Source organism: Periplaneta americana, chromosome 12 (assembly GCF_040183065.1).
Source record: "Periplaneta americana isolate PAMFEO1 chromosome 12, P.americana_PAMFEO1_priV1, whole genome shotgun sequence".
Lineage (NCBI taxonomy): Eukaryota > Metazoa > Arthropoda > Insecta > Blattodea > Blattidae > Periplaneta > Periplaneta americana.
In genome coordinates, this window is record NC_091128.1 from 135889128 (window position 1) to 135915873 (window position 26746).

Here is a 26746-nt window from a genome sequence, read left to right on the forward strand (position 1 = left end):
TGAAATAGAAAACCCGAACATACATTACGGCCTGGTCTAGACCGAAAAGGCTGTGCCGTATTTCGCATTTTCGTGAAAAACTATGTAAACTGTGAAATGTTCGTTATCGGTTGTAATAACTGTAAATGGCTAAAATACAATAATTTTAATAATAATGTGGGACAAGGAGATGTTTGTAGTACTATAAATTGTAAGAAAAATAGGTTGGAGTTATCCTTCTTCTGAAAGATCCAGGAAGATGAGTTTATAGAATATAATATATATTTTATGAAAATAACATATAAACCTTATGTATTTCATATTTCAATAGTGGAAGGAAGGTGTTAATTTTTTCAAAAGAACACGATATCGAAAGTACAATACATTTTATCGTCTGCTAGGGAAAGTCTCTGTGATGAGGCGATAGTAGCGATCCTGGTGGTGAGCAACTATCTATGTTTGGATATTTAATAAGTATTGAGCTTCGTGACTGTATATACTAGACTGTGGTTTAACTTTGATTAAAACTGTCATTCTGTTGTACGAGTTCATTCTCGTCTAGTAAATCAAATTACTTGCAACGCTTGTAGGCCGGTTATCTACTTGCTATTTCCTCATTTCTGTTGCATGATAAAAGAGACATGAACACTACGTCCTGGCTCGTAATGGAAGTAGTAGATATAAACGTGCCTATCAGAGTTCATCTTTCTACCGCAAATCTCTTATTCGGAGAGACAATTTCATGTTATTTTTGGAAGAGGGCAATGACTCAAGTGAAATTACGCAAATGTGTCTAGTAAGAGCCGAATTCTTGGCGCTCGCTTACTTAAATGAGACGATGTCATTTTATTAGATGCTCAGTCAAAATTCGGTCCGTCAATTCGAGACTTTTACGAGGAGTCTGTGTTCAAATCCCCGCAGACAGAAGTAAATTGGGTTCTGCAGACAAAAAGAAGAAAGGACTGATTTTAGTGATATATTCTTTTCGTTTACCATTTTTATTTAACTATTGCTCTATATTTGCTATATCTTGGTCCCACTAGTTTGTAACACTCAATAGTTTGAAGAACAGTTACTAAACATCAATCAAATATTTCGATTCACTGTCTCTCTGAAGTAAGGCTAAAATATAATTACTTAAGAATTGATACTAACATAATTTAAAGATTTTTTTTTTTACCTTTAAGGAGATCTCTTAGTGTTGCCACAGCTTCTTTCACAACTTCAGGAGTCTCCCGGATTTCTTTCCTTGCAACTTCCTTCAACTCCGGAGATAGTTCTTTGAGCTCTATCTGAAGAACAAAGTCCCCAACTTTGATGGCGGGTATCTCCTCTAGGTCTGACAGAAGAGCCTCCCTAACTGCAAAGGAAGAAAAAAAATACATTACTCATTAAGAAACTTACATGGTAGATCGTGAGCTGTAAGTTAATACAATTGCAATATAATAACACTTTCATGTATTGAAATTGTAACAACGGTACTCCTATACCCAAAGATCCTACACACGCGATACGACCAGTTATTCAAGCGTGTAGCTATAAATGAACTTAACAAAAAATTTGTCAAACATGTGAGATGTCCTTTAATTTTCGCAACTGCTAAGACTTTCAATTATGCATTCATCTACTTGTGTTTTAAAAACAGGCCATTATTCGACATTTCTCTATTTCAAAATAGGATAAGTGAAGGCATTAACGCCATACAGGTTATAACGCCATCTAATATCTTATAATTAAGTGAAAATCTGCGTTGGTAGCTCTAGTAAGAGAAGTGTGGTGTTTAGAGGAACTTTTCTGAAACATACGGAACCAACAATGAAACGGATTTCTGTCTTTAGTGCAAGTTTAACAACCTTTAAGTAAAGAAGTGCGCGCTTGAGCTTATTGTCAAGTGACGTGAATATTATATTTTACATAAAGTAAGTACAGATAACTGAATTTGAAATATAGTGAATGATTAATGTTATGAGAAAGTCGTTTATATGTGTTCCTAAGTTTAGTAGAATGGTGTTTTAAAATTTATATTATATTGTGGTAACTGTCCTTTAAAATAGAATTTGCGATTGCAGGTAACGCCATCTCGCTGCGAGAATAAACTTTGATTTAATATGTAATAATAGAACTTAGTTCAATCGTCTCTAAATTAAGGATAATTGGGTTGAGGGAAAACCCCGGAAAAAACCTCAACCAGGTAACTTGCCCCGACCGGGAATCGAAACCGGGCCACCTGGTTTCGCGGCCAGACGCGCTAACCGTTACTCCACAAGTGTGGACGACATAGTCAATAGCATATATTCAATAGAGAGATAAAATTTTCTTTCGAGAGAAAACGGACGGAAATGTAAATAATGTCCTTCACGAGTAGGTTCTTTTAAGTCTCTTTTGCATGTGATGAATATAGTTACAATATCTGTGTATTCCGGATGTACAATTTATCTTTCTTTCGTGGTCATATGACAAAGTTCTTTTGCACGATGTGAGTGACTAACCATCAGCTGATGAGAATTCTGTGACTCATTGTACTGAAGTAAGCATGACGACGATGTAAATATAATCGACCCAAATTTATAACGCTGGGAGTCAGTGTATTTAGTTATACTAGAACAAACGAAGCAAAGTTCTTGAATTAAAATTGGTTATGACGAGAAATGTGTCGAAGTCTAGGCTTAACACTAGAATTGTATATTAGGCCTATACAGGATTAACCGTAAGTAATGTCAATTTCAGGTGGTTATTCTTTGAGACATTTCGAACAAAGAAGTTTAATACAATTTTTTTTCGTTTTTTCTTCCTTTTCGAGATAAAAATTGTTTTATATGAAACATTTCATAGCGTGTTTCGGGAAAGCCATTGATTGAATTCTCAATATGCTCAGCCAATTTAAGACAGCAGTGTATAATAATAATAATAATAATAATAATAATAATAATAATAATAATAATAATAATAATAATAATAAATTAATGAGAAAAATTGTTTTGTCCTTTAAATGTGCAGAAATTTGATACGAACAAATGTAATATTGACAAATTCCTTTGCAAAACGAAAAGTTCCTTAGTCTGCTGAATCTGGAGCCATACCGTTATAAATGAGGACTGAAGTTTACTACAGTTTATTTTACGCATGTAATGAAATGGAATTTCGGGAGGGAGACACTATGACTCAGCACTGTGACCTTATTATATCTATTGCACCAACCCTCTGCGTACCTAGGTCTCGAGCCGGCGTCTCTACTTGTCCCTAGGTCAGCCCCCTCCGTTCGTCGCCAGCCGACGTTCGAGGAAAGCTATGGAATGATAACGAAATGGAGAAATATTGATGGAATTATGTAAATGCCTAATATGGGGAAATGGGAGAACCCCGAGAAAAATCCCAACTGTGACTTTGTCCGCCGCAAGTGCCACTATGGATTTTTCAATCCCAGGCCTGACCGGGAATCGAATTCGGGCTGCCTGCGTGACAGGCTGGAGGTCTGACCACTCAGCTACCGCAAGGTTATCTTATGCATTATTTGTTCCTTAAATTTTCAGATGAACGGTTAGAATTCACAATGTTCTTTATCTCTCAAGCGAAGACAATATACAGACTGTGTGTATGCATATCTCACAGAAAACTACACACACATTCCTTTCCAAAAAGTTTATTTGTACAAAATAAGCGAAAGCGGCGCTATTAAACTCTTATTTATTCTAGTAACCAGCCTAAAGGGAAAGTGACTGCACTGTGTATTTGGACAACTTTCTCGTTACGCAACAAGCCAGGCGGTGGGTCAAGGGCTCAAGGTCTTCCAACATTTGATTATATAGACTACTGTTCTGAATCAGACATATTGTGCAATGTAAACAGATGAAGGCCTACATAAAAAGTGGATGTGCAGTAACAATTAAAGTACGGATTTGTATGGAAAATTTTTCGTTGTACGAGTAACCTTCTGTAATAATAATATGCCTTGGTTTCACGTACATTTGAGTATACACAAAAATGTATATTCTAATGAAAAAATATCTTCCTTTCACATTTTTTTATGTATAGTATATTACAAAATTCACACTTTTACTAATTTTTTTATAGATCAGATTTATTAAGAACACGACGTTTTATTTTATGTAATGTTTACTAAAGAAAGTAATTAAAATAACGTTTAATGCTTTCACAAAATCGACAATAAACTCTTGTGTTTCTATAATGTGAGTAGTGATATCTCCTGTGATGTATGTACAAAGAACAGTTTTTTTTTTTCCTAAAAATTATTTAATGACAATAGACATTTTCCTCTGGAAAATTTCAATTACAACAACAAGGAATATAGTAAAATCACAAATATTACCATCACTAGCAGTAGTACTAGTATTTCATTTAAGACGGTTTCAACTGTAGAAGTTATTCAACGTTGGCGAGAAACTGCCGACAAATTTTGCCTGTAGCTCTCTACAAAAACACTGATATGATATCCATTTTAATGTAAGTATAGCCTATTTTATTGTTTCCAGTACAGTTAAGCTGTACTGCATTTCTTTACTGACCGCTTGCCCTTATCTCTACTCCGGAGCTCTCCCCAGTACTCCTATTACTTTCCCTCTTTCGCGTCGTCGAGCTGTCAGGACTAAATAATCGGTCTGTATTTGACTTTAAAAATCTTTGTTATTTTTCAGTACGTACAATACTATAATTAAAAAGAACAGTCCGCAACACGAAAGGCCGTATAATCGAGACTCTGGGCTATTGTATTATTATTATTATTATTATTATTATTATTATTATTATTATTATTATTATTATCATCATTTAAAATTTATTACAGAAACACTGATAGATTCCCAAAAATTCCTTTGTTTTTATTGGCATTTCATTAGCACTACTGATTGATCCAGCCTATCAGCCACTGAACAGAAAAAGCCCACTTCTTTACGTTATCACAACACTATCTTCTTTATTTATTATACATGAAGATGAGCACAAAATACTTCACAAATCTGCATCGTCAGTTGACGTGACTGTGCAGAACAAGTTGATTGTTTCACCATGTGTCACGGCGGCAATGCGTTAATTTGTGCTATTCAACCATTTTAATAAACATTACTGAAAGGGGAACGCTTGAACAATGTTCACAATGGAACATGTGGGTTATATTTCACCATTTGGGGTTACGGTGACATACATACAGTATGTCGTTACTTTTATATGACAGGGAGTGTTCCGAATGAGTTCAGCATTTCTCTATATTGAGGTTAAGCAGCGAAGCTCTATCACATGAACGCTACCGTATTCAACGCACAACAGAGATGCATCGCAAGCAATGGCAATATCAGTCGTGTGTCTTGCTTAACAGACGGGTTTCACGGTGAAAGTACCTTACACCTCAAGATTTACAACTCCTAGCTCTACCATGTCGAGGTTAGTTAATTGCTTCTTTTATGCAGCAACGTCGTTACCTGGACTTTGATAAGACCGTGAAATACACCCTATTATTGTTAATATTATCACCAACTTCAATACCTCACTGAACTAATAAAACATTCCTGGAACTTATAGTTTTTGAACGAACGGTGTACCATAGCCCTGAAGGTTTGATGTTTCAATACCGTGATATTTCTTATCAGCGTTGCCAACAGTTCGTATAATCCCGCTAGATGGTTTTCGAAAACCCGCGATTTTCTAACAAATATCTCTAGATTTTAATGTATACTTATTCAACAACAACAACAACAACAACAACAACAACAACAACAACAACAACAACAACAACAACAACAACAACAACAACAACAACAACAACAACAACAAGTCAAGATAGTGCATCCGCCCGCCAATGTAACTAATATTGTACACTATTATGTATGTATGTATGTATGTATGTATGTATGTATGTATGTATGTATGTATGTATTCACACTGCAATGGGTATATACCCGGTGGCAGTGGTAACTAATTACACTCAATAATGACAATAATAAACTTGTTAATTAAAAATAGACTTAATATTACCAATAATTAATACAAATAATTAATACTAACAATAATTTATAATAATAATAATAATAATAATAATAATAATAATAATAATAATAATAATAATAATAATAATAATAATAGGGAATATCCTAAATTAAATGAAGCACGATCACTTAAAATAACATTTAAAATAAATCTAATTTGTATCTTAAATCTAAGTTCGAACTAAAACCCACGAGTATGATATGTTCATATCTACACAAGTACCTTTCCACATTACACTCATTTCGCTGTCAACTCACTCACTATACTGGAACTTCGACACATTTCACTGATTCTATCCTGATTTCACTAACACTTCAAAAAAAATTTTCACTGTTCAAATACTTTGCACTGCCACTATAAACTATAAAGCTTCCCTGACAGGAACACGTTTCACTGACACAACACACTTCACTGACACAACATAATTCTTCACTGACACAACACTTCAATAACAAAATATCATTTACATCCTTTACATACTGTCTATAATTATCATCTATTAGTAAAGTCCTTAAGCCTATTTTTAAATACGTTTTTGGTTGTTGGTAAAGCCTTCAGTAAGTCATTGCCAATGTGGCGCTATAAAGCAATTTTGAACACATTTATCACAGACACAACATATTTAAATTCTTATTGCACGATATATGTTACCGTTAAAACCCAAAATTCGACAAAACCAGTTTCAACTAGTAAAAATTAGTTTTAAAATATTGATAGAAAGCGAATTTTCGTAATATCTAGAATCAATGACAGGTCAGGTTTGGTTCGTTTAGGATTTTTTTGGGCTTTTACCAAACAAAAACCTTTTTAAATACGTTTTTGGTTGTTGGTAAAGCCTTCAGTAAGTCATTGCCAATGTGGCGCTATAAAGCAATTTTGAACACATTTATCACAGACACAACATATTTAAATTCTTATTGCACGATATATGTTACCGTTAAAACCCAAAATTCGACAAAACCAGTTTCAACTAGTAAAAATTAGTTTTAAAATATTGATAGAAAGCGAATTTTCGTAATATCTAGAATCAATGACAGGTCAGATTTGGTTCGTTTAGGATTTTTTTGGGCTTTTACCAAACAAAAACCTAAACAAACCAAACCTAACCTGACACTGATTCTAGATCATACGAAAACTCACTTTCTATCTACCTTTATTTGCTTAAACTAGTTTTTACTAGTTGAAACTGGTTTTGACGGATTTCGGATTTTAACGGTTACATATATAATATGGAATTATCACTACTTTAACATGTCCATTATTTCACAAAACACACACTGAACGAATTAAATGTAATTATGAAAGCCGCATATAATGCTAATATGAATTTAATTTCAGAAACTTTAAAGATTAAAAACCGCTAGTATTGCCGCTGAGCGGGATAATATAATTTTACCTGCGAGATGGTTATCCAAAAAAGCTAGATTTAGCGGGAAAACCGCTGAATTGGAAACACTGTTTCTTATGTTCGATGATCCGAATATGACAAGACTTCTAAAGAATCTACCGGAAATTCCTTTGGTACTGGTGACTCAGTGATTACTGCTAATACAAAACGATTCATGTTCTACACACGCCGAACTATCTACAATAACAAACCATCTAGATCAAAGCTTTTCATTGTACGTACGCAGGAGCGTATGCAATTTAGGCAATCAGAGGAAAATGCATTTTTTCTTTAAGTTGTAGGCTGGTATTTATTTTTAGGTCTATTAACGGGTTTTTTATATTTTATTTGTTTTTCTTTTCAAAAGGAAATACATAGCACACATTTTGTCTTTCGCGTTCTGAGCACTTGTAACAATAAAACTGAAATCACATAATCACTATTAATCAAAGTGTAGAGTGGGAGCATTTCTAGGTTTCTTAGTATTCTAGTTACATAATGGTGTTTTATCAATTGTACAAGGACATCATTTTATTTTTACTTCAATTTTTATTGTACATGAGTTTTTGAATGTACTTCACTCCCACCCCTTCTACTAATGACGTTCAACCGTCCTCCACCCAGATCCAAGACCGCATATACAGTCATAGTAGCGTTACGGTCATAGTAAACAGTACGTTCCAAACATATGTTCGCGTTTTCCAGTGACGAAAGAGCTTACAATATTGCATCATTTTCCATTTGCCTACGTCGCATCCCGGTTTCCCCACCTGCTTCTATTCGCCTCTCTGTAAATGCTAGTGGCTGGGCTGTCTTAGCTCTTTTCTGAGAACATTAATTTCTGTTAGGAATTGGACGTCTACGTAATATTATGCTCATAAAATTGTTTAAAATAATTTAAATAAAAGGGCCTCGTTAAGTAATTAACTGTCACGTGATTTCCTCCCTTTCTACGACGCTGCGACGTAACCACTTGGACGGACAGTAGATAGCATGTCTGAGTAATTTTATCTTTTCTGATCGGATAGAAGTGAAGATTGAATTTATAGTACGTAAGGTCTCTTTTATACAGTAGGTACAAAATTATTTCAAACGAGTTACTGATACGAAGTACGAACCTGGTAATTGGAATTACGTACAATAGTCTATAGTGCGATAATATGCACATTAGAACTGAAGCCTGTATCGAAATGAACGGCCACTATTTTCAAAAATGTGTTTAAATATCCATATTATGATTATGTTTCATTTTAACTTCATTCTCTATAGTGTACGCTAATGTGCTGTAGACAGTATAATATACACTGCATAATGAATACGTCCGCATGGAAAGCTCAGTTCGTGAGTAAAAACACTCATTAATACTGTACTGTATTTTGATTAAACAAAAACCTAATGAAAATTATCAAACTCAAAATCGCGATATTTCCTAGTTTACATAAATGGATGAACTACGTTTCTTCCCTCCTATACCTAGTAAAGTGATTTGTTTGTATATTACGCCAGTATCATCGAACTCCAGTCGTGGAAGTGGGTAGCGAACGGTGTTTCCTGTTCTTAATCGTTGATCCAAAGGTATAGGCAGGTTAATATTAGAAATGTTAGTAAAAATAAAATGATGTCCCTGTACAAGTACCGTGGAATGAGATGGCAGCAGAAATCAGGATGTAATGGACAGCAATATTGTTTATGAGGATTATGACGTATATAAAATTGTTGGAAGGACCCGATATCCGAAGGCTTTCCGTCACCCTTGTCATTGAGTTCTTGTCATTAGTGTCTTCTCTCAAACAATGGTCTGCCGCCAAACTACTTCATAAGCAGAGGATACAGTTATTTGTGAAATGTCTGGTTTCTATAACATTGTAATATTTTCTTTAGGAAATAAGAAGTGAACCAATACTCTCTACGAAAGAGAACACCATTGTCGAAGGCAAGACGCTATAAACGACTTTTAATTCTTCCTCCTCATAAACATGTAATTATTTACTCATAATTTTTTACTTGTTATTTAACGATTCTGTATGAACTGCAAGAATATCTAGCGTCGGTCAGACTGGTGATGGCGAAATGGTATTTGGCAAGATGAGATCGAGGATTCACGTTATTGCTGGAGAAAACCTCGAGAAAAAAAAATCGTACAGGTAATCGGCCCTAGAATTCGAACCACGCCTGAGCGCACCTTCGACTCCCAAGTTCCACTCGTTATCCCTGGAGACAACTATAGCCATAAAATATGAGAGTATATCAGTGAAAATATTTATTTCATTTCACTGAATAAAAAATAGTAAAAGGGGCTATTCTTTCAGATATTATTTATGACTTTTAAGGAACCCAGAGGTTCATTGCCCCCCTCACATAAGCCCGCCATCGGTCCCTATCCTCAGCAAGATTAATCCAGTCTCTACAATCATATCCCACCTCCCTCAAATCCATTTTAATATTATCCTCCCATCTACGCCTCGGCCTTCCTGAAGATCTTTTTCCCTTCTGCCTCCCAACTAACACACTATATGCATTTCTGGATTCACCCATACGTGCTACATGCCCTGTTCATCTCAAACGTCTGGATTTAATGTTCCTAATTGTCAGGTGAAGACTACAATGCGTGCAGTTCTGCGTTGTGCAACTTTCTCCATTTTCCTGCAACTTCATCCCTCTTAGCTCCAAATATTTTCCTAAGAACCTTATTCTCAAACACCCTTAATCTCTGTGCCTCAAAGTGAGAGTCCAAATTTCACAACCATACAGAACAACCAGTAATGTACTGTAACTCTTTTATAAATTTTAACTTTCAGATTTTTGAGAGCAGACTGGATGACAAAAGCTTCTCAACCGAATAACAGGCATTTTCCATATTTATTCTGCGTTTAATTTCCTCCCGAGTGTCATTTATATTTGTTACTGTTGCTACAAGATATTTAAATTTTTCTATCTCTTGAAAGAATTAATTTCCAATTTTTATATTTCCATTTCGTACATTATTCTAGTCACGAGACAAAGTCATATACTTTGTCTTTTCGGAATTTACTTCCAAACCTACAGTATCTATTTACTTGTTTCAAGTAAAATTTCTGTGTTTTCCCTAATACTCTTAGTTTGTGGATTTTATCCTACCATATTCACGTCATCCGCACAAACAGCTGATGTAACGCGTTCAATTTCAAATCCTTTCAAACAAAAAAGTTTAATACAATTTTGCTCGTTATTTCCTTTTCGAGATAAAATTGTTTTATATGAAACATTTCACAGCGTGATTTGGGAAAGCCTTCGAATTAATTCCCAATATGCTCAGTCAATTTAAGGGAGCAGTGTGTTATGATAATAAATTATAGAAATAATTTTAGTTTTGTACTTTAAATGTGCAGAAATTTGATCCGAACAAATGTAACTGTTCTTTATGCGAATAGCAAAGTTATAGAACAGAAATACATTTCAAAACTTTTGGTCGCGTAGCAGGCAAGTTCAGTTCTAGTTGAACTACATAATGCTTTATTTGTGTACAACATGTTGCAATCTGTGCTAATTACATGTAAAATTATGTATCACTGTTCGATGTACTACACAACACAGTTTAATTACAGTAGGCGATTGATTTAATTCCCACAACTCTTCGCACGCTCATGAGCAAAGTACTCGTGATGTTATTCTAAGAAGACAAACGATTAGTCAACGTATTTCATAATGTATGCATTGTAAATATATACGAAGACATACTGATTCCTAAATCAAACTGAGAATTACCAAGTAACTTGCCGACCTCAACATGACTGCGCCAAGGTGACTTTCTCAGTTGTCCATTTTGAATGTGGCAAAATAATTTCAGAACCTACCCAACACCCCTCTGTTTTTAAAGCATGACTTATCTATTACCTGTTGAAGGTTATGTTGCTGTATTGGGCATGATGATTATTTGTAATTAATTATATTAAACCATGTTAGTGTCAGATTACTTCCTAGATAAAATCTGGGACAGAATCAAACAACATCGATATGTAAATTAAGTAAATTCTAGTGTCACAGAAGTCAACCAATCATCAACAACTTCAAGGTAAAGACCCTAAATATGGTCCTGTTCCTTTTTAAGGCTTGTTATGAGAGAAAGTTAATCTTTTTGCTGCTCCTGCTATTATTGCTGCTACTACTGATACTACCACTACTACTACTTCTGCTGCTGCCACTGCTCCTAGCACTACTGCCACCACCGATACAGCCGCCGCCGCAACCACCATCAGAGCCACCAACCACCGAAGATGTCTACGTCAAATGGTTTTAATGTAAATGAAAAAAATAATGCGTCAGACAAAATGCAATTATAATCAAAAATATTTGTTAAAGGTCCAAGTGAATCAATATGTTGAAATAATTTAGTCATAACAGGACCAACAAATTTCAACTTATCGCGTCGTATGTTACCTATAAAAAGTAACTCACCCTGTCATATTTTATGTTTTCTTAAGTACGTTTCAATAAAGACATAATTTGAGTAGATGATGGAACATGTACAGTGGCATCTGAGATGATGATGATGATGATGATGATGATGATGATGATGATGATGATGATGATGGACGAATTGGATTGTAAATTCTGTTCGCATATAGCCTATATTATGAAATATTAAATAAAAAGTTCCTTCAGTGACGCAAGAAACAAATTGAAGTATTTTCAGAGACATTTTCCGATAAGTTGCTGGTGCATCTAACAATATTAATAAATAACAGTCTTAAGCACTTATCTTTGTTATAATAAGTTTTTGTGTGAGGACTAACGTTTTCGACTAACTGATAGTCAATTTCCAATTTATATATGCTTGCATAATGAACACATGAGTGTGTGAAGTAAGACTTTCATATTATAGTCCCGTTGCTCTTATTTCCGGCAGCCAATCACGTTGCAGGTCGACTACATCTAAACGTGTGCGTCTTTTCATTCGCTGCTGATGACATTACGCACTTCCTAAGGCTCGATAAATACAATACAATCGCCCGCAATTTTGGCTCTTTCGTTTGTGTCAGCAGAAAACACGCGAGAACGTTATTTGCCGCTGAATTATTTGCTCAATTACAGTGCGTTCGATTTATTATCATAGGAGCTACTTCATGATAATGTTTAACGGTGCGGCAAATAGATTCCTCGTCTGATAGCTCGGCAACGAAAGAACAAAAATGGCGAAAGATACTAACTACCTAGACTTTATAGAGCCTTCATTTCCTAAGGCGTAAGCAAAGAGGAGTCACGCCGGAAATAACAGCAACGCGAATTTTTATAGCACAATGTTGTACAAATAAAAGTCATTTGTTAAAAGTAATTGAAATTACATTAAGGGTGACCTCATGGTTTAACAATCAATGTGCATTTACCATCAGCAACTGCTAAAAACATTTAAAGAGTTCTAGAAAAAAAAGATTTTGATTAACCAATTATAAACAATTACATTATGGTGCCATTTACGAAATCAAGGAGTACTAACACGGCTTATCGAGGAGTGGTTTTTTACTTGGTTTTTTAACGACGCTGTATCAACTACGAGGTTATTTAGCGTCGATGGGATTGGTGACAGTGAGATGATATTTGGCGAGATGAGGCCGAGGATTCGCCATAGATTACCTGACATTTGCCTAACGGTTGGGGAAAACCTCTGAAAAAACCCAACCAGGTAATCAGCCCAAGCGGGAATCGAACCCGCGCTCGAACGCAACTCCGGATCGGCAGGCAAGTGCCTTAGCCGACAGAACTACGCCGGTGGCTCGAGAAGTGTAATATTAAAGACAGACAACTACAATTTTTTCGAATTTGAGGTTCTGATTAGTTCTTATAGTACTTTTGGCGCTGAACACGAATATGATGCTGCTAAGCTTAAAAAATGGACAGAACTTGATTAAAAATAAATGAAACTCTTTGCCTTAGAAACAAAAAACGGACAACTCCACACTAGTTGTATTTCAAAATTGGACAACTCAGCTGGGGACCAATCAATCATATGGCAGTATTGCTGGTTAATTCTCCCACAATGCATCGCTCACCAAATGTGGCCGATTGTTTTGTTTCCGGCAGGTTGAACGATATCTAGTGAATTAAATTGTTTGTAACTTGTATAAATTGCATTGAAATGTAAATTAATATAGAAGTTCCAACCAAAGAAGTGTTTCTTTGTCTGTTTAATAATATTTTAAAAATTATTGTCTATTTGTTTTACATACTTTGAATAATTTAATATGGTTTAATTTTAATATAGTACTTCTCATTAAATAAAAGAAAAGAATACTATTCTTACGATAAAATAATGTTTTATTGTTATATTTATTCCTAAAGTATCCTCACATTCAGTACACAAACACTGAAAAAATGAGACTGCTTGCATAGTTTTTGAAACTCATTTCAGAAATCTTGGTTTCAATACCGGGCTATTTTAGTCAAAAAAAATGGCTCCCTTAGCTTCAAAAATAGAGAACTCCACTGGCGTGCAACAAAAGCTTAAATTACAGACAAAATAGAGAATATGGATTAAAATTGAGGATGAAATTATATTCTTGAAACTACCAAGAATTCCAGTGAAATTTTCTGTTATTTTAGCTCTGCTACATCTTAGTATATCAAATTTTTGCCTCTCCTGTAAAAAGAAAGAAAATGGAAATAGCCATCTTTGAGACTACACTCATCTATTGAAAGCATTCTGATAAGATACGATGCTATGTAGGGTTCTCTAATTGAAATATTAGTTTATAGTTTATTCATATCTACTGTGCAATTTTGAACCCCCGACCACGACCACTTCTCATACTCGGTAAATTCATTTAATTCAATTTTTGTTTTAATATTTAATATGTTCAATATTACTTCATATATATATATATATATATATATATATATATATAATTGTTTTTATGAATTTTTATTGTATTATTATAATAAACGATATTGATTGATGATAAAAAATATCTATTTACCGATTATTTAACGTGTATTGCAAAACTGGTCAAAGTCTATAATACATCAGAGATGAGATAAAAGAAACTAATATCTACATTCCCGTGTTTATTCATCTGCTTCTCGTCACATCACTGTAGCAACGATTCTGAATCTCGTCAACGTCTAAATGCCATGGAATTAGTAGTGCCTATTCTCTTCAAATCCCTTGACGTTTAAAGTACGAGTTTGTAATATGAGAATGCACGAAATGTTTCCTCTATTATTTTACTACAGAAATAAAGTTTACGAGAAAGAACTTCTTAAACCATGCTTGAAAAATCATGCTGACAGCACCCCTAAGTGTGTCGAACCAATATTATTTTTGAATCTGACCTCTCCAACCTAACAACCATTTAGTATGTACGAATTGAATACTAAAATGACTTGTGGTTCGCTATTTGGAAGGTTTTTTCGCTCCCCCCATTAATAAATTAATCCCTAAACACATTGTATAGACAACGAACACTTTATTTCAGATTAGATGTTCTTAATATTTTATAACGCAATTTTCCTTATAACAAATTTTCTTTCATGAGATTGTATTTTTAAAGTACTCCAATTCTTATAATGACTCATTTTACGATGCTTCATCAAACTTTCGTCATCTAGTCTGCTCTCAAAAAAGCTGAAAGTTAGAATTTATAAAACAGTTACATTAACAGATCTGTATGGTAGTGAAACTTGGACTCTAGCTTTGAGAGAGGAATAGAGGCTAAGGATGTTTGAGAATAAGGTGCTTAGGAGAATATTTGAGGCTAAGAGAGAATGGAGAAAGTTACACAACGCAGAACTGCACGATTATATTATTCACTTAACGTTAAAAGGAACATTAAATCCAGACGTTTGAGATCGGCAGGCCATGTAGCACGTATGGGCGAATTCAGAACTGCATATAGAGTGTTAGTTGGAAGACCTCAGGGAAAAAGATCTTTGGAGAGGGCGAGACGTAGATTGGAGGATAATATTAAAATGGATTTGAGGGAGGTGGGATATGATGCTAGAGACTGGATTAATCTTGCTCAGGATAGGGACCGATGGCGGGCTTATGTGAGGGCGGCAATGAACCTCCGGGTTTTCTAAATGCCATTTGTAAGCAAGTTATCAACTGCTATGGTTACCTAGCGTTTGAATGATATGAAGGTGATAATGCCAGCGAAATGAGTCCAGGGTACAGCGCCGAAAGTTACCCAGCATTCTTAATTGGTTGAGGGAAAACTCTGGAAAAACCTCAATCAGATAATTTGTCCCAACCAAGATTTGAACCCGGATCCGCTAGTTTCACGGTCAGGCATGCTAATCGTTACTCCACACCGGTGGACAGTGAAACTTTATTTTTAGGAAGTCCTATATGAGCTTCTACAAAGTGTTCGGAAAAACATTGTTCACTTTCACCGCAAATTTGTAATAGATGTTGAAAGTGATGGACCCGCTTCATTTTGTTTTCACTTTCACCAGGTTCTAGTTGTGAAATGCTCCCTATGTACGCGGTTACTGCAGTTTGCAGTTCATCAATTGGGCATAGACTATACCGATGGCACATTTTGCCGTTTCCCTATACTAGACAAAATTCAGATAGTATCAGGTCTGGGGAGCGTAAGGGCCATATATTTTTTACAGACATGTTCAAAAAATCTCAGTCAGGAGTTTTAGATATCTTGCAGCTGTATGTGCATTGGCGCTGTTTTGTTGGAACCAAGCGTACGTGACTTCATCTTCAAATTGGCTAATACAATTGTACAGAATGTCAGAGCAATAACGCTCACTATTGATTGTTTCATCAAAGCAAATAGGATCAACAATGCGACGTCTGGACATGTAAAGTCAAACTCCAAGTTATGGAGGTAAAGAGGGGGAAGAATGAAGTATTACAGAAGTATCCAAATCTAACAAGTAACGTAACATCCCTCTTTACAATGTATATTTAATAACTTTTCTTAATTTTATTTCTATGTCCCGTTCACACTGATATTTCTTTGCAGGAAAACTTTCAAAACATCTGGCTAAATCCCTTCCACTTATCTATCTTCTCCTACAGGTCTTTATTACCTATTTACAGTACAGGAATATAATGAATACTCAAAATTTGTTTAAATGAGCATTTAGATTATCCATGAAATTTTATATTTAACGATATAAAAGTTATACCGGCATTAAATAGAAGAGTATGACGTTTCGAAGGTTCGATGGTCAGGTGAAAGTGGATGAGAGGGGCATACTCAAAGAGACTGAAAAAGCCGAGTATTCATTGTCATATAAAGGATCGGGGAATTTTGCTTGCACCGTCAGAGTCAAATAGCTGATCGTTAAATCATATAATCGAGAAAAATTACAGATTTTTGTGATCTTAATTTAAGAAGACTTACAAACCATTTTCTAAATGTAACTTTCACATCTCTTTCAACATGAGAAATATGAATCCAACGTATGAATATTTTTGTGTGCAAAACACATTCTCATACGAAATTATATTTTCGTTTTTTTTTTTGTTGTATTTACAGCTATTGTTGTTAGGCCTTGAAAGCTAGAATTCCCACACAGAAACTTGTTGCTAAGGAAACCATTCTTCATAACATGGAACTATACTGAAATAGACCCCATTACAGTGCACTTATTGTTACTTAGTTAACATTACAGTATAGTTTTGCGAAGGCTTTGGAAATATTGCTCTAAATTTTCAATGCAAAATATATTGCATTTACAATTTTAAAAATATGATCGTGCAAAGCTGTTGTACAATACAGGTTTGTAAAAATGTAAAACTATTACACTGCGGGTAGTAGATGTTTTTTACCTAACATAAAATATGAATGGGCTATTCCATATGAAATCGATCAGTAAAAAACCTCGCATTTTTATACCCAATTTTTTTTCCCTATTTATACAAGGTGCTGAGGAGAGTGCATTTTCAAAAATATACTATCGAAAGTCAAACGGTTTTCGTATTGTTGAGACAAATTTAGCGTATTTTAGGAAAACAAGCCCCTTTCAGCGCTTAGAAGTCTGGAACCATTTACTGCAGAACATTGAACGAGAGCTCATTTTGAAGCTGACATTTGGTAGGTTATGATAAGAAGTAATCCTTATTTTTATGGTATACAGAGAGAGAGATAATCTGATTTTACTTACTTTTAGGCTTTTTGCCCATTTGTAAAAATGTAAAAAAAAAAAAAATATTGAGAAAAAACATTGCATTATTAAGAGGGATTCCGCATTGTTTGCTTAGTGTCACGGCAATACGTTTCGAGGGTATAAAATGAATTATTTTCACACGACTGGACTTGAACGGCGCAGTACCGCACCCACTGGCCGAGAGATGAAGATAAGCGAGCGTTGGACGTCATTTTACTCCTGTGTTTATGAAAACCAGTGATAAAGCTGGCCCAGCTATGCACTCTAGACGATACGTCACGTGTTTATGTCTCCTGGCCTTGTTTCCTTCAGCTAGCTCCCGCCTCACAGTCAGCTGGTTAGCTCACGCGCGTACTATTTTCTTTATTTGATATTTTCAATACTTTATCAACGTTGCACCAGTAAATAATATGTGTTTATTTGTACTTTCAACGCGGAATCTAACCATATATTAATTTTTTTTTTTCGTGCGCAAAGGCGTCTTAATGAAGAAAAATCGAAATTTCTCCATTTTCATAGACAGTAAGAAAAACTGTTTACATGTCAATATAAACTTTAACTTTTCAGCATCAAAATAAACCATGATTTTGATCATTGGGTGAAAGGGTTTCGGAGCCACAACAGTTTAAAATTGCTAATTTTATGAAAATACGATAAATTTAAATATTTTAAATTTAAACACTATGAAGTTCTGATGCCTCAAACTTTGCACAAAGCATTGTATCACAGTTGTCTACGGACAGAAAAAGTTTCATTGTGTTTAAAAATTGCGAGGTCAATTTTCTCTATATTTCGGTCGATTTGAGATGGAATAGCCCGTATGTATCCTAATAATAGCAATGAGAATTGAATCTTAGGGAGTTTCTTTTTCTGTGGATTACATATATAGACTTAACATTCAATTGTAACATGAAGTCAATATGGTAAAAAAAAATAACACACTTTCCGGAGAAAGACAAGTATCGACTTGTTTCGTCTATAAAGCAAGCCAATTTTAAACATTTCTTTAAACTCCCTATGTCAAATCTGTACAACACAGTTTAGCCTTAAGACCGTAGAATATCACATTGATCGATGGACAGAGTCACGCAGTAGCTAGAATTCAAATCTACTACAATACCTCCATATAATATGAAAAATACGTTTAATCGTTAAAATTACTTATGAAATTAATTCTGATTTACAGATTTTGTTAACCTCAGAATTCGAGGCGCATGTACCGGGACATCACTTTATTTTTACTTGCATTTTTATTGTACCTGTGTTTCTGAATGTACTCGACTCCCACCCCTTTCACTAATGTTCTTGCTCCCGTCAGCCACACAAACTTACGGCCGCTGTTGCATTCGAAGTCTGCTAGCAGTGAAGTAAACAGTACAGAGTATAGTGTATTTCAGAAATATGGTTGCGTTTTCTATAGAAGCTTATTTGCAGGGGTAGGTATTTATGGAGATTAATTTTATCATTTGTGTTTTTTTATATTGGTGTCGTTGGAGATTGATTTGTACTCTTGTTGGATATTAATGGAAATTTTGGAAAATACAATTATTTTGAAATTGGAGTATTAAATCAGTATGAATATTACTTTCCAAATAATTAACATTAAAGGTTCGTTGGATTCTGGTAAAGGTGTGGAATGGCCAATAGACAATATTTGTTGGATTGAGACTGTATTTAATACACATTCATTAAAACCGAAAAAAAAACTTGCAGCCCTGAAATTAATACTTTCAAATTATTAGTGAAATGTTGTATTCTCAGTTTTTTTAGTTCACTAATGTAATCAGAACACCTGGAATATCACGTAATGTAGCCTACTTGAATGTGCAACAAATTCAAATGAAGGAAAAAAGTCCGAAAAAAGAACTCAGAATATGAAATTCGGTATAAAACGACACAATAATAATAATTCGAGATGTATTCATATTTCGCTATTAGAACTCTATTTCGCGATTTGTTGCGATTGTTTTATCCGCATATTATTATTCAGAATCACTTAATTCGTAAGGATTATTAAAAATCTATTGTATAGCCTATCTATTACCTCGTGATTTTCGCGATCTCCGTAAACACCCTCCCCTGCTTATTTCGCACAGGTACGGTGTGTAGCATGACTGAATAACTTTATCTGTGTGGACTGAGCAGAAGTGAAGATTAGAGTTACCGAAAGTACGGTAATATGCTGAATAAAGCAGTCAATATATAATGAATAAAACCGCCTGAAGAGTTGAGTTTGTGAAAAAAAATGTTACTACTCTACAGTATTTTGATAAAATACCGTAAAAGTAATGATCAAACTGAAAATCCTAATATCGTATTTCCCTGTAACATAAATGGATACACTACTTTTCTCTCCTCCTATAGCTAGTAAAATGATTTGTTTACATATTGCACTAGTAACACCAAACTCCTGTAATAGAAGGGGGTAATAATGTTTCCGAGTATAGCCAGGTTAATGTTAAAAATATTGGTAAACATAAAGTGATGTTCCTGTACAACCTCAAACACTCTGCTGTATGCTGCAGACTGTTAAACCGCAGAATACAAGCTGGATTATGTTTAGTTTTTTTTCCCCCTGACTAAAGTACACTAAAATCCGGTTGTTGTCACATCACGTGTCTGCTGTCGTGATGTCGGCTACGGACATGCTAATTGCACCATCAGCTAAACTGGAAACAGTTCTTGCTTCATTAGATATGCATAAAATGAATGACAAAACTGCACACGATGATGCACAGACACCAGACTTGCGTAACTACAGAGACTGCTCATGCGTTAAGTAGTTCACGGGTAGGCCGTGGCGTGTAAATGCTAAAGGCGCAATTTTGGCATTGTACGAAGAGTTGTAAATCGTGCTGAGTTGGTGGAAGTTTGTTACGTGTTAATGCGATACTTTTGTGTTCAGAAATGAATAATCGACTCTGTACGCCCCAATACATGGAAGTCCAACTATGTACAGTAGTGGCAAAAAAACCGGACCGACCCTTGTAGCTGATTTCAGAGTCTTGTTCACTCCAGAGCACGGTAGACTGGTAACTAAGACTTTCGTGGTTCGAATCCTGCCTGGGAAGGAAACCTTTTTGTTCCTTATTCAAATTTATTCCCAGTACTTTTTGATTGCAGCGATATTTTACTAAACTTATTATTCTAATGGCTTTCGAAATGTGCTACGTCAGCAGTCGAAACCAAGACAATTTCAATAGATTACTCGCTATCTTGTGAATGCGGGCGTGGCATGCGCAGTAGCACATTTCGGGGACTGATTATTTCGTCGGTCCGGTTTTTTTTGGCCGCTAATGTACATCCAGTGGACTCGGGATAAATCTCGACAAACGTAGAAAGCCTTTGATAAGAATTCGGATGAGACGATGATGCTGATGATGATGATCGATAGTGACAATAATGACGATAAAAATAACAGTGGTAACAATAATAATACAGTAGACTGTTGCTAATGAGGCCATTCCTTACACAGAGAGATGTCGGATTAGCGAGAGTGCTTAAAATATCATTAACACATTAAATCCCATGCATTTTTCTTTAGAGGATTTATTTAAGTATGCACCTTAAAGATTAATTAGCCGTAACTCTCACAAGGTTCGACAGATTTTCATAAATTAAGATTTTATCAGTTCGTCTTCCAACATCCTACCATTAGGCCTATATGGGCAAAAAAAAAAAAGACAAAAGAGTCTAGTAACATGTTTTCAAATTAGCAAACCAAGTACCACACTGCGGTACATCTACCTGTCCCGTCAACATATAGGCACGCCGTACCGCCGTTTATTTAACCTGGGTCCACCCTATCCAAATCTATAGGCGAGATAATGCACCGCAGCTAGCCTTACTGATCTTTGCAGACCTATCACCCGGCCGAGGAACAGAGAGTTGCCTTAGCCTAGAGACCAGTTCAGTTTGAACCTAACTTTAGTCTCGTTCTTCTTGTATAGGCTACAGGATGTAAAGAAAAAGGTGGGCAAAACTTCAGGTTAAAATTAAATTATGATTTATTTAACGAAACTCGCAACTGCAGAGGTTATATCAGCGTCGCCGGTGTGCCGGCATTTTGTCCCGCAGGAGTTCTTTTACATGCCAGTAAATCTACTGACATGAGCGTGTCGAATTTAAACACACTTAAATTCCATCGACCTGGGCCGGGATCTAACCCGCAACTTCGAACATAGAAGGCCAGTGCTATACCAACTACGTTACCGAGGGCGATGCAAAACTTCAGGTACCTTATGGGTTCCTCATATGTGGAGAAGAAAGAATGATTACATCGACATTGGTTTCTGAGTAGAGCTTGCAAGCACGATCATAATGCACTTCAGCACATATTTATTTGCTGGAATTATTTTGATGCATTCTGTTTACATTTCCTTAGATGAAATGTTCAAAATGCTGAATATTGTACAGACCACAGCTCATCTAATCAAGATCCGAACATGCTCCAAATTTTTGACATAATTCTTGTTCTCTTGCAGAATCCGCTAACGAAGAGTTCCTTCATTAGCCACAGGAGTCGAATACACCAACAACTGTAAGTGCCACCACAGAGAGAAGTGCGATGAATTGAAATCTGGTGAGCGTGGAGGCCAAACATATTCTGATCTCGAAGAGACGACGAGCTGCGACTTTTATTCAGGCAGAAGGTGGACATTTTGAACATTTCGTCTAAGGAAATGTAAACAGAATGCATCATAATAGTTCCAGGAAACAAACTCATTATAATGCACTATGATCTGATCATACTTTCAAGCATTACTCAGAAACCAAATACTTCCGGATCCATGTTTATACAGGGTGTTAAAAAAGTATCCAATATTTTAGGAGGTGCTAGTTTGCATCAAAACAAGAAAATAATGTCTAATAAACATGGGTCCTACAACACATACTTTGTGAGATCTGAACACTTGTTCATAAGAGGTGCTCAATGTAACGTCCATTCATGGCAATACATTCCTCTGCCCCTCGGCGTACGAAATCACGCACTCTTTGAAATTTGTTTGAATATGTTAATAAGAAAGTCCTGATAACGATCCCCAGTTAATCTCTGTGGTAACACGTATGGCCCTATTAATCTATCACCAAGAACGCCTGCCCATAAGTTGATTGAGAATCGGTGCTGATGCCTTGTTTCTTCAACTGCATGGTGATTTTCAACAGCCTACACATGCTGATTACGAAAATTCACATCATCATCTCTTCTGAAACCCGCTCATATCCGGAACCAAACTTTTGTTTTCAATATTTCTTGCGAAGTATCATTATTCCATGCCAGAAGTGTCAACTACGGTATGATTATCTGGTAGTCTGCTGTGTTGTAGGGCAGAGAAATGCATTGCCATGAATGGACGTCACATTGAGCATCTCCCATTAACAAGTATTCAGATCTCAGAAAGTATGTATTGTGTGACCCATGTTTATTAGACATTATTTTTTTGTTTTGATGCATACTATCACCTCCTAAAATATTGGATACTTTTTTTAACACCCTGTATAATAGACCTACATACAAGGAATTCATATCTGAAATATTGAACACTTTTATTGGCTGGATCACTGGATAAAAAAATCTGCCTACTGAAGGATTCACTAGAGCAGGAGTCATCATCTCAGTGCAGCACTATGGTGCAGGGACAGTTTGCTCGCTAGCTCAGTTCTATCCCTTGGACATCAATTGTGCAGCAGGAGGTGGGGGGAAGGAATCAGGTGATGGCAGTGGCGTCCGCTCACTTGTTCAACCCTTTTAATCAATCTCTACTAATTATAATAAACACGGAAGAAGCATGTACTTAATTTATTTTAAGAGGAACTGTGTAATAAGTAAACCACGTACAGTTTAAGACAAGAAACAATATGTATTTTTCCGTTATTTATTGTATCGGTTTTGAAAGTAAATAGTTTTTTTTTATATTAAAGTAATTGAGAACTTACAGACCTATAGGCCTAATGCATTTTCACTATTACGAAATATTAAACAAAACGAATTCATATTTAAATAATGTCATCCTATTCCTTTGTTCAAGTGTCGTCAATAAAATAAAATTAATTATCCATTTTTTATCTGACACTATATATCACAAAACCAATTATTTGTTTAATTATGTATAACATATGTTTCTGTTAGAAGGCTAAAGTAGGCTTAAATTATTTTATTACAATGTAAATAACAAATTATAAAATTTATTTTCGCTGTTCGTTAGCATTGGTTTTCCTGGATTTTTAAATCACTTTTTAGTTTAAGACAACAAACAAGTTGTACTTTTTCGTTATGTATTGCAGCGGTTTTGAAAGAAAATACTTTTTTTTTTTTCATATTAAAGTAATTGAGAACTTACAGACCTATGACGCATTTTCACTGTTACAAACTATTAAACAAATCGAATCCATTACTAATATTTAAATCCTGTCATCCTATTACTTTGTTTAAGTGTCGTCAATAAAATAAAATTAATTATCCATCTTTTATCTGACACTATATATCACAAAACTAATTATTTGTTATTTTGTACAACATATGGAATATATTGTCGTTTCTGTTACAAGACTGAAGTAGGCCTAAATTATTTTGTTACAATGTAAATAACATGTGATAAAAATTATTTTCACTGATCATTAGCATTGGTTTTCCTGGATTTTTTAATTCGTTTTTCCCTCATTAACTGGTTTATGTTAGGTGTCAATGCTCGTGTAGAACACAATCGAAGAAGACATTGTAAATTATGGTCAGAAAGTTGGCTTCTGTGATGGGATGCGTTGGCTTGGCTCGACACACTGCACACTACTACTTCCTCAGCTAGCGTCTCGGCGCTCCGAACTAGTATGCAGGCCAGTTGACGATGGCTGGTTTAGACCCGTAAAGGCCCGTAACACACTTGAAGAGTTTTCGCTAGCGAGAAATGTTTTTGCGAGAAAGAGGCGAAGAGCCTTCTTCCACACACTTGGCGAGTTCTCGTTATCACAGATCACATCTCGCTATGATAATCTATGCACTGCCTTCATGCAGAAAGCATTTTTCTGATTATAGTAATCACTCGGGGGAAATATTATAGGTTATGTATTTACGTATATTGTCGTACTTAAATATATAACCTGTAAGTATATTGTCGTACTTTACAAATAACGAGTATGTACGAACGCTATGTTGAATCTAAGTATTCAGATGATGAGGAAATGGAGTTACATGAACATATTTTGTTAATGGAAAGAAAAAGTAGGCCTAAAATTAAAGTCAGAAATATCTGAAAATCACATTGTATCTTATGAAAATAAAGGCGAGTTTTGGACACTGGTTTCGATTTGGCATTATTTCAGGTTGAATAGACCTCAGTTTTTCAGTTCATGATATGATAGAGGATTCTTTGCTATGTTCTGACTATTAAATCTCACCAAAATAAAACATAACCCTATTTATTTTCAGATAATCTGATATTTGTCTCCAGATTTCTTCTTTAAGTTTCGTGTTTTTATAGTTTTCATCCCGTGTATCATATAAATAGGCCTACGGGTAACATCGTACAAGTTCGATAAGTTTCTGACTGCAATTATCAGCCATCTTTCCTCATTTTCAAATAAAAACAATATAATTCATCGCCACCTGTGACATCTTTTTCTACATTCAATCGTCATAAAGAGTATAAATGTCAAACGTCTTTGATAAATGTGTCAAGAAAATTCGCTTAGCTACAGATTCCAGCGAGAAACTCGCGCGAGGTTTTTGCCTCGAACTAGAATTTCTTCCAGTGTGTTGGACGTCCATTTGAATCCATGTTATCAATTTTTAAATTTTCTCGCAACACATTTCTCGCTAGCGAAAACTCTGCAAGTGTGTTACGGGCTTAGATTGTTGGACTGTCACTGCTTCAAAAGGAGGTGTAGACTACATGAACACAATACATTATTCTGATGCGTACTTCAGATTGTTGAAACAATGTTGTCATTGCAGGATTTGTCCAGGCCAAGGCAACTATGCACTGTGAATACGCAATTACGACTGATATAATTAGAATAGACATCATGGCGATGAATGTATTCATTTTCTGCCGTTACCGTGTATATTAGGATTACAATGAAAATAGTTCTGAGATCTCTCTCAGTGAACCAAATTTGCTGAAGAATATTTTATATCGTGAAAAACTTTCTGCTTCGTAAGACGTATTCCATAATACGAGGGAGAGTCAAAAAGTAACCTTAATAATTGTTTTATTAATTGAATATGTACAATAAGACTACAAACACTTCACTTTTCAACATAGTACAACAGGAAAACTTGCATTGAACGTAGTGCGGACCATGTTGAAAAGTGATGAAGTGTTTGTAGTCTTATTGTACATATTCAATTAATAAAACAATTATTAAGGTTACTTTTTTGACTCTCCCTCGTATATTATTAAAAAATAATGGGAAAGTAAGACTCAAATTTACACAAGTAATTATGAAGTACCGTACTAGAGTGAGTACTATTTGCCTATACCAGTCTTGCGATGGCGACTAGTAATTTCGAGCTAGAGCTCTTTTATGCCCGCTGCGCGCGCGCGGAGCTCTTTTACCTGTAAACATTGCTAAAGGATGTACAGATCTTACACTTAAGAAATAGACATAATAACGATCTGATTGGATAGTGACGTAATAAGGGTTAGCAACAAGTAGTATTAGAAACGGTGAGTGTTCAATATAAGTGAACTGGAAATCAAGAAAGGAGTTGTAAAAGTGTCAATTTTGAATTATCTAAATTAAGTCGTTAAGTTTTAAAGGTTGGAATACTGATCACTTTAGATGGGGACAAAATTAAGAGATTATAGTAAATAGAGAATGAGTTTAAGGGAAAGAGGAGGATACAATAATGAGGGAATGTAAGCAAGAGGTATGAATCTAAATTAAAAGAGCGTCTATGAAAGATATATCTGTAATGAATGTAATTGTGGCACCGGATACAAAATTGTGAGGTCCACATTACATGGATGCAATTGTTGACATCAAATACTCGTATATATCAAATATAATAATAATAATAATAATAATAATAATAATAATAATAATAATAATAATAATCAAAATTTAGAGTATTTAGTTACATGTGATTCTAAGAGTTAAACAATTTCAATGTAGTGTTAAAAAGATAATTCAGAGCAAAGGAATGATTAACATAATGAAGGATAACTGATATATTACAAATTAAAATCATAGGCCCTATTCCACGAAAGTAATATTCGAAGAAAGATATTATAGAGACAAAAAGTAAGATTATGTCACAGTCTACTATATACAGTCGCGAAGCTC

General features: G+C 35.0%; 1 protein-coding gene across 5 annotated transcripts in view; it reads right to left on the reverse strand.

Moving 5' to 3' along the window:
- LOC138710918 (clavesin-1) overlaps positions 1-26746 on the reverse strand; it is a 401261-nt gene that overhangs the window by 39264 nt on the left and 335251 nt on the right. For all 5 annotated transcript variants that reach the window (XM_069842115.1, XM_069842112.1, XM_069842111.1 and 2 more), the window contains one exon: positions 1160-1339. In XM_069842115.1, coding sequence (XP_069698216.1) covers positions 1160-1339 — 180 coding nt within the window. The remainder of the gene's footprint in view (positions 1-1159; positions 1340-26746) is intronic.